General features: G+C 40.5%; 1 protein-coding gene across 2 annotated transcripts in view; it reads left to right on the top strand.

Moving 5' to 3' along the window:
- HEG1 (heart development protein with EGF like domains 1) overlaps positions 1–12,844 on the top strand; it is a 125,093-nt gene that overhangs the window by 104,851 nt on the left and 7,398 nt on the right. For both annotated transcript variants that reach the window (XR_002324410.2, XM_020985998.2), the window contains exons 16-17: positions 2,570–2,657; positions 5,609–5,783. Coding sequence is in view for 1 of the 2 variants with exons in the window: in XM_020985998.2 (XP_020841657.1) it covers positions 2,570–2,657; positions 5,609–5,783 (263 nt within the window). In the remaining variant the exon portion in view is untranslated. The remainder of the gene's footprint in view (positions 1–2,569; positions 2,658–5,608; positions 5,784–12,844) is intronic.

Genomic DNA, 12,844 nt, shown 5'->3' with positions numbered 1-12,844 from the left:
CCAGGACCGCCACCCAGAACTGTGACCCAGATCTAAGCATGGGCAAAGCAAGAGATTCCTGCCTTAGTACCCTGCAGTCCACCTCTGATCAGCCACTGGATTCCCCCTCAGTCAGTGGGCCAGAAGCTCAGGACACAGCCACCGCCCCAGGTCCTGCGCTCTGGACTCTGGGCTCTGCACTCTGGGCTCTGCGCTCTGGAACTGGCTCTGACCTAGCTCTTCTCTCACTGAAAAAACAAACTTTTCCCACTGACCTTCTAAGTTGTCTTCATTCGTGGATTGAGGAGTCTGGAAACCACCACAGTTGCCTGTGATTCAGTCCTCTGAGGCCTGCTTCAGGTTCACTGAGGCCTGTGAGCCCATGCCAAACTGAGCTCCTCTCCCCGCCCAGTGCGATATGCCTTTCTGTTCAAGCATCCAGCCTGTCTTGGGCTGGAAATTTGTTTTACTCCATCTTTTTGTGGGCTCTGCTGCTTTAGAATTTTTTAGAGCCATTTTTTTAGTGGTATTTGGAGGGGTTTGGGGGAGAGCTCAAGCAAGTCAGTGCTTTCACTCAGCCATCTTGATTCTGCCCTCCTTGTTACCCATTTTTTACAGATGAGGAATCTGAGGTTAAGATATGTGAAAATGACTTGCCTAAGGTTGCACACTGATAGGTGCCTGAGGCAGGATTAGAACTCAGGTCTTTCTAGCTCCCAAGTCCAGCCATGTCTGTACCCACTATGTCTTTCTAATTGTGGGAGCAAGATCAGGCCGGGGATATAAAGCATGGGCGAAGAAGGGAGGAGCCCAAGAGAGGTAAAATAACTTTCTCCTGAGGCTAGAAAGGATGTGTTGTAGAGAGAAATGTATTGAGATGGAAAAACTAGAACCTTGCTCACTGACCTTTACCTTCTGGGCGAACTAAAAAAATAAGTTATCTGATGAATGTGAGAATGAATGATGGAATTTTTTTTTTTAAATCAGAGATTTGGTCGGGTATAAAACAGCAGCTCTCAAAGTATGGTCCAGGGACGAGTGGGGAATCCCCCAAGACCCTTTCAAGGGGGTTGTGAGGTCAAGACTATTTTTATAATATTACTAAGATGCTATATTTCTAGCATATATATTTATAAATATATAAATGCATCATTTATAATATTAACATTTATTTATTTTATTACATGTTATATGTCATTTATATATTATGCTATAAGTATGTGTTACATAATTATGTTATTAATTACATGTAATAGATTATTACATTATATATAAATATTATGTCGTGCCTATATTAATATATAGATGTTATATAAATAGCATATATTAATATAATATAATACAATGTATAGTTATATCATATTATTAGATTAGTTCTATAATATATCATATAATAAGATATCACTATAATATATTTTATTATAACATTTATATATATAACATTTATAAGTATCTATAAATATATATCTATATATCAATAGATAGAACCCACATAAATAAAAGCTTTGGGGGGATCCTCAATAATTTTAAAAGTTTAAAGTTTCCAAGACCAAAGAATTTGAGAACAGATGACATAAAAGAAGGGGCACTGGACTCATAAATATCAAGAGGTCTGGGTTGAAGTCCAGGTTAATTAGCAAAATGTTGCTAATTATGTGACTGCCAGCAAGTCACCCCACATCTCCAGGCCCCGGTTTCCTCATTCACAAAATGAGGATAATAATGTTTCTGTTACCAGACTCAGGGGCTCTTATGACGCTCCCATGAGATCACATATGTGTCATTGATCTGGGGCTGAAGGGGGTCTCCTGGGTCATCTTTTAAAAATGAGGAATGAAGGGACAGGGACCAGACCTATGATTCCATTGATACAGGGAACTCCTGGATATGGAAAATCCCTCTACCAGTACAGATAGGGACCTTCTCTTCCACTTATAGCCTCAGAGAGTTTCCCAGAGCATTGAGGAAAGTATCTTGTCCAGGGTCACATAGTCAGAGCTGTGACTTGAACAAGGTCTTGCTTTGCACAAATGAAACCAATGAAACCAAGATTAGAAGAGAATCTGTTTTGGTTGGGTTTGGGGGGAGGACAGGTAAGGGGAGGGTATAGAAATTCTTTGCAACAAATTTCTCTGGTAAGATTCTCATTTCTAAGTTATATAAGGAACTATATAAGTTATATATCAGATTTGTAAGAATAAGAATCATTCCTCAGTTGCCAGATAATCAAAAGAAAAGGACAAATAATTCTTGAGAGGAAAAAAAAAGAATATATGTATAAGTATACATATATATACATTATATGTGTGTGTATGTATATGTGCATATATAGACATATACACACACATACGTGTGTGTGTGTGTGTGTACATGTATATATATGTATGTCCCTGATAGGCCTTGAACCCATATATCCCTGATTCAGGGCCTTCTACACTGCTACATCATATTATCTCCTTTAGGGGGAAAACATACACTTTGTAAGTTTTCTACTTTGTAGCTTTGTACCTTATAGGTGTACTTTGTGCACTTGTAAAGTCCTATTATTAGCATACTTATTCATTACATTGAATGTTTCCTATATATTTAGCTTATCAGCTTATCACTGTGGTGATTGCAGCTGCTGGAGGTGGGCTCCTTCTCATCCTAGGAATCGCACTGATTGTTACCTGCTGCCGGTGAGTATCCTGAGTGCAGCCTTTAAGTCCTTTGCTTTTGGATTATGATCATGATGATGGTAGCTTAAGTAGAAGATGGCATAAGGTTGTTAGCCACTATTGTCTATGATGGTTTGTTCAATCAATCAATCAGTAAAATTTATTAAGTGCCTCCTGTGTGCCAGGCACTGGGCTAAGTGCTGGGAATACAAAAAGAGGCAAACGACAGTCCTCGCCCTTGAGGAGTTTACGATCTAAAGGAGGAGACGACATGTAAAAATATATATACAAAGCAAGCTATAGACAGGATAAATAGGAAATAATTAACAGAGGGAAGACATTAAAGAATTAAGAGGAGTTGGGGAAGACTTCCTGTAGAAAGCCAGATTTTAGGGGCAGCTAGGTGGCACAGTGAATAGAGCACCAGCCCTGGAGTCAGGAGGACCTGCGTTCAAATCTGGCCTCCGACACATAACACTCACTAGCTGTGTGACACTTAACCACAATTGCCCTTACCAAAAACAAACAAACAAAAAAACCAAGTAAACAAGAAAGCCAGATTTTAGTTGGGATTTAAAGGAAGCCAAGGAAGTCAATAGTTGGAGTGGAGGAGGGAGCGCATTCCAGGCATAGAGGACAGCCAGAGAAAACACCTGGGGTCTTGTTCGTGGAAGGAGGGGATCAGTGTCACTGTATTGAAGAGTAGGTGTAGGGGAGTAAGAGGCCTGGAGGGAAAATCCTAGTTTGAGGTCTAGGAGGAAATCAAGGCAGGGAATATTAAGGATGTAAGAGAGTATGGACCAGCCAAGTGCTTAGAAGTCTCCTCACCTACTAGAATTTCTTGAGGGAATTGGTGAGCTCTCCACCAACACTGCCAGCCTGAGATCAGTCCCCCCATTTCTTGGAAGCCTGTCTAGTACTTTTAGCCACTCGTCACTTTTTGCTAAACTCCCTCTCTTTGTCACTTGGGTGAGTGGAAAAGAGGGATCTGGACAAAGGTTTGTGGGCAGTGACCTGGAGGGATAAACATTGGCTACTCAAGAGGAAAGTGAAATTTGTATTTTAGAGAAACATTATCATGCTTAGAAAAAACTTGCAACCATTCCTTATTGAGAGGGAGGGTAATCATTGTGAGACTCAGGTTGCCCCATCCCCAGGGGAACAGTGACAGAACTCAGGCGTGTATTGGCCATTGGGTTTTATAACCCAGGGTTTAGGGCATATTCCTTTCCAGGCCTTTACCAGAATGGATAATTGGACAGGAATGAACTTCCCGCTCAAAGACAATTTAAGCCCTCTAACCTTTGCTCTAGGTCCCGTTAGATAGGTTGCATCATGACCATGCTTACCTATCTGTATGTTGGACATTGGATTTTATGACCCAGGTTTTAGTGCAGATTCCTTTCCAGGCCTTTACCAGAATGAATAATTAGACAGGAATGAACTTCTTGCTCAAAGACAATTTAAACCCTCTAACCTTTGCTCTAGGTCCCTAGGTTGGTTGCATCATGACCATGCTTACCTATCTGTATGTTGGACATTGAGTTTTATGACCCAGGGTTTAGCCCAGATTCCTTTCCAGGCCTTCCCCAGAATAGGAAAATGGACAGGAATGAGCTTCTATTCAAAGATGAGTTAAATCCTCTAACCTTAGCTCCTGGATAGGCTGAATAATGACCATGCTTAACAACTACTCAGAGAGGAAGATTCCAGGAATGCCTTAGCAGAGAGCTGAGTTCTCCTGTTATCCTGAATAAGAATAGTGGTCATTTTTCAGGTGAGCTAAATAAATATCCAGCTTTTATAGCTTTATGTGATGTCAGTTTTATTACTTGAAAGATAAAATGAGAGGTTTGGACTAGAAGATCATCTCTGAATTGCCTTCAGGTTTTTTATTTCAACCTTTCCCCCTCCCCCCCCCATCCCTGGCTATTCTCAACAAACAGCTGCCATCATTTCCCAGCCTACCTATACTTTTATCTTAACCTACCCCACGTGTTAAAATGGAGATAATGCCTATCTTGCATACCTCAAAGGGTTGTTCTGAGATAGACTGCCCATTAATATAGGGAATTCATGTATAAAGAAATGTCTTCTATCAATAAAGATTAGAACCTTCTCTGCAATTATAGTCTTACAGGGAGTGTGGAACCAGTATTTACTAAGCTATGTGCCAGGCAATATGTTAAGTATTTCATAAATATTAACCTATTTGATCCTCATAACAACCCTGATAGGTAGGTGCTATTATTAACCTTGTTTTAAAGTTGAGGAAACTGAGGCAGACTGAGGTTAAGTGACTTGCACAAGATCACACAGCTGGGAAGTGTATGAGGTTGGATCTGAACTCAGATTTTCCCAACTCTAGGCTCAATGGTCTTTTTACTTTGCCGCATAGCTGCCTTGGTTAGAAGTCTGAGAAGTTAAGTGACTTGTCCAGGGTCATACATACAGAATCTATCAGAGGCAGGATTTGAACTTGTCTTCCTAATTCCAAGGCTGGCTCTCTATGCTCTATGTCAGGCTGCCTTTCTGTTCTGATATTCATTAGATACTCTTATGTGAAAACACTTTGTAAACCATAGAGCACAGCGTACATGTAAGGCAGTATAATTGATGGAGTTGTGTATCATAGTGGGCAGAGAATTGGCCTTTTGGTTAGAGATATGTAGGTCTGAGCTCTGCCTCTGATACACATTGGCTGTGCTGTTGGGAAATATCATTATATATATTTAAAATCTTAAATTAGTATCTTTGTACTTTCATTTCTGAAATTGGATCAACGAAGCAAATGTACTCCTTCACTTGTGATTATCAGACCACTGTTAAAAAAAAATGGGCTCACTGCTCCAGAAACAATATGGCAGCTTTCCACTCCATTTGTCCCATAAGTGGTATCTGATACTTTCATCTCAAAACTCCTTAAACTGAAATTATTTGACTTCATCAGTGTTATCTTTTTCCTTCTACAGAAAGAATAAAAACGACATAAGCAAACTCATCTTCAAAAGTGGTGATTTTCAAATGTCCCCATACGCTGAGTACCCCAAGAACCCTCGATCACAGGAATGGGGCCGAGAGGCCATTGAAATGCACGAAAATGGAAGTACTAAGAACCTCCTCCAGATGACCGATGTCTATTACTCTGTACGTATTCACAAGCCAGGAACAAACTTGGGTCTGCTTGATTCAGGTTTAGAGTAGTTGGGTCTGTCCCATGTCACTACCCTAAGTGTTTTGGTATATCTTTAGGCTATGTAATATAAATACATTATAATATGTTATAATATAAACATCACTGTTTAAGAAGAATATAAACATCACTGTTATAAGAAGAAGAGGGAGAGAATGGCACCATGGGACTCACATTTGCATGCTTTTAGAGTTAATTTGATTATGGTTTACTTATATGATATGGGCTGTGTTTGGAGACTTCAATGTGAGAGGTTCATATATCCGTCCAGCACATGCATTTGCAAGATATGGCACTAGTCACGATAATCTTCCCCCGGAGAAGCCAGATTACAACTCCCTATGTCCTCTGAAGACTGAGTAGGTTGGTTAGACAGTTTTTGTTTCCATAGTAGGATGTTAAAGCTATAGATATAGAGCTAGGAGGGACTTTAGAGGCTATTGAGTCCATAATGAAACTGAGGCCTAGAAAGGTTAAAGTGCCTTGACCAGGGTCACACAGATAGTAAGTGACTGAAGTAGGATTTGAACCCCGGTCTATCTGACTCCCAGTCCATCACTCTATCCACAACTGATGTCTTTCTGACACACCATCCAAATGATGACTAGTTCCATTGCTTAAGTCAGCCTCTATTTGTACAGATCTCTTATGAGATGTTAGCAAATACCTGTGTTATGGGACCATTGCTTCTCCAGAAAATTCCATCTCTGGGCTTCAATGAGGAAGTTTCAGAGAGTCAGTATGGTTTCATGGAAAGAACACTTGGAAGTAGGGAGAACTACATAGTAGGCCAGCTCTGTCTCTGCTTGCTGTGTGACTTCAAAAAGGGCCCTGTCAGGGGGCAGCTAGGTGGAGTAGTGGATAAAATCTGGCCTTAGAGTCAGGAGGACCTGAGTTCAAATTCTGGCCTCATGCACTTGACACTCAGTAGCTGTGCGACCCTGGGCAAGTCACTTAACCCCGATTGCCTCACCAAGAATCAGAGGAGAAAAAAAAAAAGAGGTCCTGTCAAGTCTCTAAATTTCAGTCTGTTCTTCTGTTAAATTAGGGTTGGGGAATCAATTATTTCTATGAGCCCTTCCAATTCTATGACTGTATGATGTGTATAATAACATGGAGCTATTTAACAGGTAGCAATTTCATCATCCTATCCAGGCCTTCCATACTTTAGAGATTTATTCTCATGCTCCAGGTGGTGGGTAGTATAATTTCCCTTTTGTAAAAGAGATTGAAATTTCCCAGGGTACAGAAAGATTATCTCATCCTTTTTGACATCATCAACAATAAACATCACTCAGAGCAGTGTTAGAAACCCGTGGTCTCAGAGGAGCATAAACTTGGAGATGAAACACTAGAAACCATCTAACCAATTAGTCAACAGAGGGTCAAGCATGTATTAAGCACCCAGTGTATGCAAGGGTCTGGGGCTACAAGGAAAACAGTGAAATACACTCCGCCCTCACGGAGTTTATAGTTTGTATGAGGGAACTTTGTGTGTGTGTGTGTGTGTGCGCACAAATATACTCATTTATCCCTATCTTGAAAAAACCTCATTATTCCCATTATCATCCTATTTCTCTTCTGCCCTTTTTAGCTAACCTCCTCAAAAAGACTGTCTACAATAGGTGTCTCCACTTTCTCTCCTCTCACTTTTTTTAACCCCTTGCAGTCTGGCTTCTGACCTTATCATTCCACTGACACGGCTCTCTCCAAAGTTGCTGATGATCATTTAGTGACCAAATGCGTGGCTTTTTCTCAGTCCTCATTGTTCTTGGCATCTCTACAGCCTATGACACTGTTGATCACTCTGTCCACTTGATGCTTTCTTTTCTCTAGGATTTTGGGATACCACTCTTTCCTGGTTCCCTTCCTACCTCTCTGACCGCTCCTGCTCTGTCTCCTTTGCTGGATCCTCCCTCAGATCATGTCCTCTAACTGTAGGTGTCCCTCAGTGTTCTGTCCTGGGTCCTCTGCTCTTCTCCCTCTATACTATACTTCATTTGGTGATCTCATCAGCTTCCATGGATTTAATTATCATCTTTATTCTGATGATCCTCAAATCTATCTTTCCTGCTTAAATTTCACTGCTGACCTCCAGCTTCCTTTCAGATATCCTGAACTAGATATCTAGTAGACATCTTAAACCCAATACGTCCAAAACGGAACTCATTATCTTTCCCCCTAAACCTTACCCCACCTCCTACCTTCGCTATTACTGTGGAGGACAAGACCATCTTCCCAGTGCCTCAGACTCACAACCTAAGAATCATCCTGTATTCCTCACCATCTCTCAGCCCCCCTATCCAACCTGTTGATAATGCCTGTTGATCTCACCTTTGCAACATCTATCCAATATACCCCCTTCTGTCCTCTGACACTGCCACCACTCTGGGGCAAACCCTCGTCACCTCATACCTGGACTATTGCAATAACCTGCTGGTGGATCTGCCTGCCTCAAGTCTCTCCCCATTCCAATTCATCCTCCATTCAGCCACTAAAGTGATTTTCCTAAAACTCAAGTCTGATTGTCATCCCTACGTAATAAACTCCAGTGGCTTCCTATTACTTCCAAGATCAAATACAAAATGCTCTATTTGACATTCAGAGCCCTTCATCACCTAGCCCTCTCCTACCTTTACAATCTTCTTACACTTTAAAATCCCTGGCAAGGGGCAGCTAAGTGGCATAGTGGATAGAGCAGCAGCCCTGGAGTCAGGAGGACCTGAGTTCAAATCTGGCCTCAGACATTTGACACCTACTAGCTGTGTGACCCTGGGCAAGTCACTTAACCCTATTGTGAGGCCCCCCCAAAAAAATCCCTGACATGTACTCTTTGATCCAGTGACAATGGTCTCCTGTTTCACTAACAAGACCCTGTCTCTTGGCTTTCGGCATTTTCTCTGGCTGTTTCCTATGCTCTCCCTTCTTCTCTTCAACTACTGACCTCCTTGGCTTCCTTTAAGCCCCAGCTAAAATCCCACTTTCTATAGTAAGCCTTCTTATTGCTTATTGCTTTCCCTCTTCTAATTATTTCTTATTTATCCTATGTGTAGCTCGCTTTGTATGTGTTTGCATGTTGACTCCCCCATTATATTGTAAACTTCTTGAGGGCAGGAAATGTCTTTTGCTTCTTTTTGTATCCCCAGCCCTTAGTATAGTCACTGGCACATAGCAGGCACTTAATAAGTGTTTATGGAATTGAATAATGAAAGGAATAAGGAAGGACAAGCATTTATTTATCTGTCTGTCTATCTCTGTCTATCTATCTATCTATCTACTATCTATCTATCTATCTATCTATCTATCTATCTATCTATCTGTTTTTGCTTTTGGAGGCAACCAAGGTTAAGTGACTTGTCCAGGGTCATATAGCTAGTGTCTGAGGCCGAATTTGAATGCAGGTCCTGTCATAAGCATTTATTAAGCCCTTACTATGTGTTAGATACTGTACTAAGTGCTTTACAAGCATTATTTCATTTGATACTCAAAATAACCCTAGGGGATAGGTGCTATTATTATCCCCATTTTATAGTTGAAGAAACTGAGGCAGTCATTTGAAGTGACTTCCCCAGGGTCACACAGCTAATAAGTGTCTGAAACTGGATTTGAACTCAGGTCTTCCTGACTCCAGACACAGTGCTCTATCCATTGTACTACCTAGCATCTACAGATAAATGATGATGATGATGATGATGATGACAAGAGAGAGACAGAGAAAGAGAATGAGAGGCAGAGAGAGAGTGAGAGGCAGAGAGAGAGAATGCTTAATTTTAGCGGGGAGTCACTTATGCCTGGGGAAGTAGTGCAGAGAGAAGATTCATATGGGAGGTGGCATTTGACCCTTGTTGTGAAGGGTTTCAAAGAGTTGGAGGTGAGCAGAGAATGTATTTCAGTCTGCCTGGATGGGAAATAGAAGAAGGAAAATACTGTATCACAAAGCAGGAGTGACAGGTTGGGGCCAGGTTACAAAGGCCTTTAAATCCCAGAAGAATTTGAATTTGATCCTTGAGTCAAGAGATAGCCATTAGAGTTTATTACTGAACAGGGAAGGGAAGTGATATGACCTACGTTTTAGGAAAATCACTTTAGATCTGTGTGAAAGATCAGTTGGAGCAGGGAGAGGTCTGAGGCAGGGAAATTAATTAGGAGGCTGTTGTAGTAGTTCAGGTTGAGGGGTGAAGAGGGCCTACACGGCAACAGTGGTGGGTGGAGAGAAGAGGAGAGCCAAAAGAGATACTGTTGTCCAGCCCCTTTTCTTTTGACATTTGAGGAAACCAAGGCTGAGGGGATTGCCAAAAGCTACTCTGAAAATAAGAGAAAGAGCTAGAATTCACACCCAGGTTCTCTGACCTCCAAATCTGGTCTTCTTTTCACTGTACCATTCAGTATGAAGGGAGAATTCTTCAGTAGAGTAACATGTCCATCCTCCTCTCTCTGGACAAGATGGTGTGAAAACTGTCCTAAAAAGATACCAAGGCTCTATTTCACTCGTGACTTCCCTTCGTGCTAGGGCATGCTATCCAAGGGTCATTTTGCATTGTACTGTATGAAATAGGAAATAAATATACAGTCAGAGAGCACCAGAGCTGAAAATTAAATTCTGTGCATGGCATAGAACTCTTAGCTAGAGGTACAAGATAATGGTAATGAAACCTTGCCCCTCTAGGCTCTTTTAATAGTACCATTCTTATTCCAAAGGTCATAATCCTGTAGTTGCTGTGGAAATAATTATGAGGATTCAGACTTTAGATGGGAGGGACTACTTTCCTGGAACTAGAAAACTGTTTGTTTTGATGAATTATTTTTAAAAGTCACAACTTAGCTGAGAGTGGGGGAGGGAGTTTTTTTGGGGAAAACAAATAAGGAGAAGTGGAATACAGTGGTAGAATTATTTCTAGATTCCAAATTTCCTTTAAAGTTTTTCAAATAAATATTTTATTGACACTTAAAAAAGCATTATTATCACTTCCCAATAAGAAGAATATAGAAATAGGTCTTCTCAAGATAGATTGATATATATATATATATGTGTGTGTGTGTGTGTGTGTGTGTGTATTAATATTTTTATATGTTTATCTATGTATATATATATATATATACATAGAAATATTTAGAGATATCTAGAGATAATAGACAAATCTATATATATTGATTGATTAGATGGATGGATGGATGGATGGATGGATGAGATAGATTTAATGAGAGAGAGAAATAGAAAGATAGATAGACAGACAGACATAACCTAATTCTGGAGGGGAGGTTACTCCTCAGGGGCATCTGTAAAGTCTTCATATAGAAAGCGGCTCTTTTTTTTTTTAATTAGGCAGTTGGGGTTAAGTGACTTGCCCAAGGTCACACTGCTAGTAAGTGTCAAGTGTTTGGTCTAAGGCTGGATTTGAACTCAGGTCCTCCTGACTTCAGGGCCAGTGCTCTATCCATTGCGCCACCAAGCTGCCCTTAGAAGGTGGCTCTTGAACTTTCTCTGAAGCAAACTAGAGGTTCTAAGAGGTGGTGGTTAGTTCTAAGAGGAGGGAGTTAGTATTTAAGACACAGAACCATCACTTTTCAACAAAGAAATACAATTATGGAAGATAATCTAATACATTGTCCAGATGTAACAGGATATGACTTGTTCCTCACCTGCAATCTACCTCTCCTTGATTGAAAGGATGGCAATATGTTTCATCACTAGTCCTCTGAAGTGCCCATTGGTCATAGCGTTGACCAGAGTTCTGATATTTTTGGTGTGATTTTCTTGTACATTATTGTGCTCACTGTGTAAATTGTTAGGTTCCAAATTACCTGATGAGTTTCTTTACGTGTGATGTTTCCCAAATTCATCAGAGGGCTTAACTATTCTCTCAAAACCAAATGATTTTACAATCCAAGAGCCCGCTTCACAAAAAAAAAAAAAAGATTTTCTTTCAACTAAACTTCTCTTCCTCCTTCTCTTCCTGCCCTTCTCCTAATAATAATAATAACTAACATTTTTATAGCACTAACTTTTTTGCAAAGCAGTATCTTTACAAAAGTTACCTCACTGAAGAAAACTTAGCTTTCCTTTGATTTTACTTGTGTGTCTGCATGCGCCTCTCTCTCTCTCTCTCTCTCTCTCTCTCTTTCTTTTTTTTCTCTCTCTCTCCCCTAGTGACTCTTTAGCTGTGACTTACCTCAGGAGTGTTCAAACCGTTTGATCATCCTTGTCAGACAAATTTAGAACTAATTCATCTGCATGTTACCATGGATTAGATTTAGAGTTACTATAAACAGATTGTAAGCATTAACAGTCAAAAAATGTAAATGAACCCAACCAAGTTTTCAGTTCTCTGCAGTAATCTTAGCAACGAATAGAGCACAATCAATATCAGTCAGTCACTAACACATTAAGCACCTTCTTCGTGCCAGGTGCTGTGCTAAGTGCCGGAGATACGAAGAAAGGTGAAAGTCCCTGCCCTCAAAGAGCTCACAGCCTAAAGAGGGAGATAGTACGCAAATACCCATGTTCAAATGAGCTATATGCTAGAGCTATATACAACGTAGCAGCGACATCCAGTCCCCACATACACGAAGTGCTTTGAAAGCCGAGATTTTTGAATAGTGCTAATTTCTAGTTCTCTTAGCATAGCATGGGCCATCAATGTGTGGAGCAGTTGTTTAGGTGATGCAGTTGCCTATGGTAATACTCATGTTAATCATAGGATGATGTCTACACTTTTTGGCTTCTAGCATGAATTAGTCATTTACATTGAATATTCCTTATTGTTGTCTCCTCAAATACAGAATCAGCTTACTGACTCATTCTGGGGAGATAATTTGCAGGGGCCAAAAAAGAAAAAAGGAGGGAGAGGGAGTAGAGGTGATGGAGTAGATGTAGTCTGTATGATCTTTGACCTCACCCAAAAAGGATGGTAAAAGAAAGACTGATAATCACTAGTCCATTAAAAAAGAAACACCAGTCTCCCTCTTGGCTTTTGGTGCTATCTGTACCACTTAGTAATTGTGAACACTTCATTTA

This window comes from Phascolarctos cinereus, unplaced genomic scaffold (genome assembly GCF_003287225.1).
Source record: "Phascolarctos cinereus isolate Bilbo 61053 unplaced genomic scaffold, phaCin_HiC Scaffold_726;HRSCAF=1367, whole genome shotgun sequence".
Classification (NCBI taxonomy): domain Eukaryota; kingdom Metazoa; phylum Chordata; class Mammalia; order Diprotodontia; family Phascolarctidae; genus Phascolarctos; species Phascolarctos cinereus.
The sequence above is the reverse complement of the archived record's forward strand: the minus strand, read 5'-3'. Positions and strand labels throughout refer to the sequence as shown.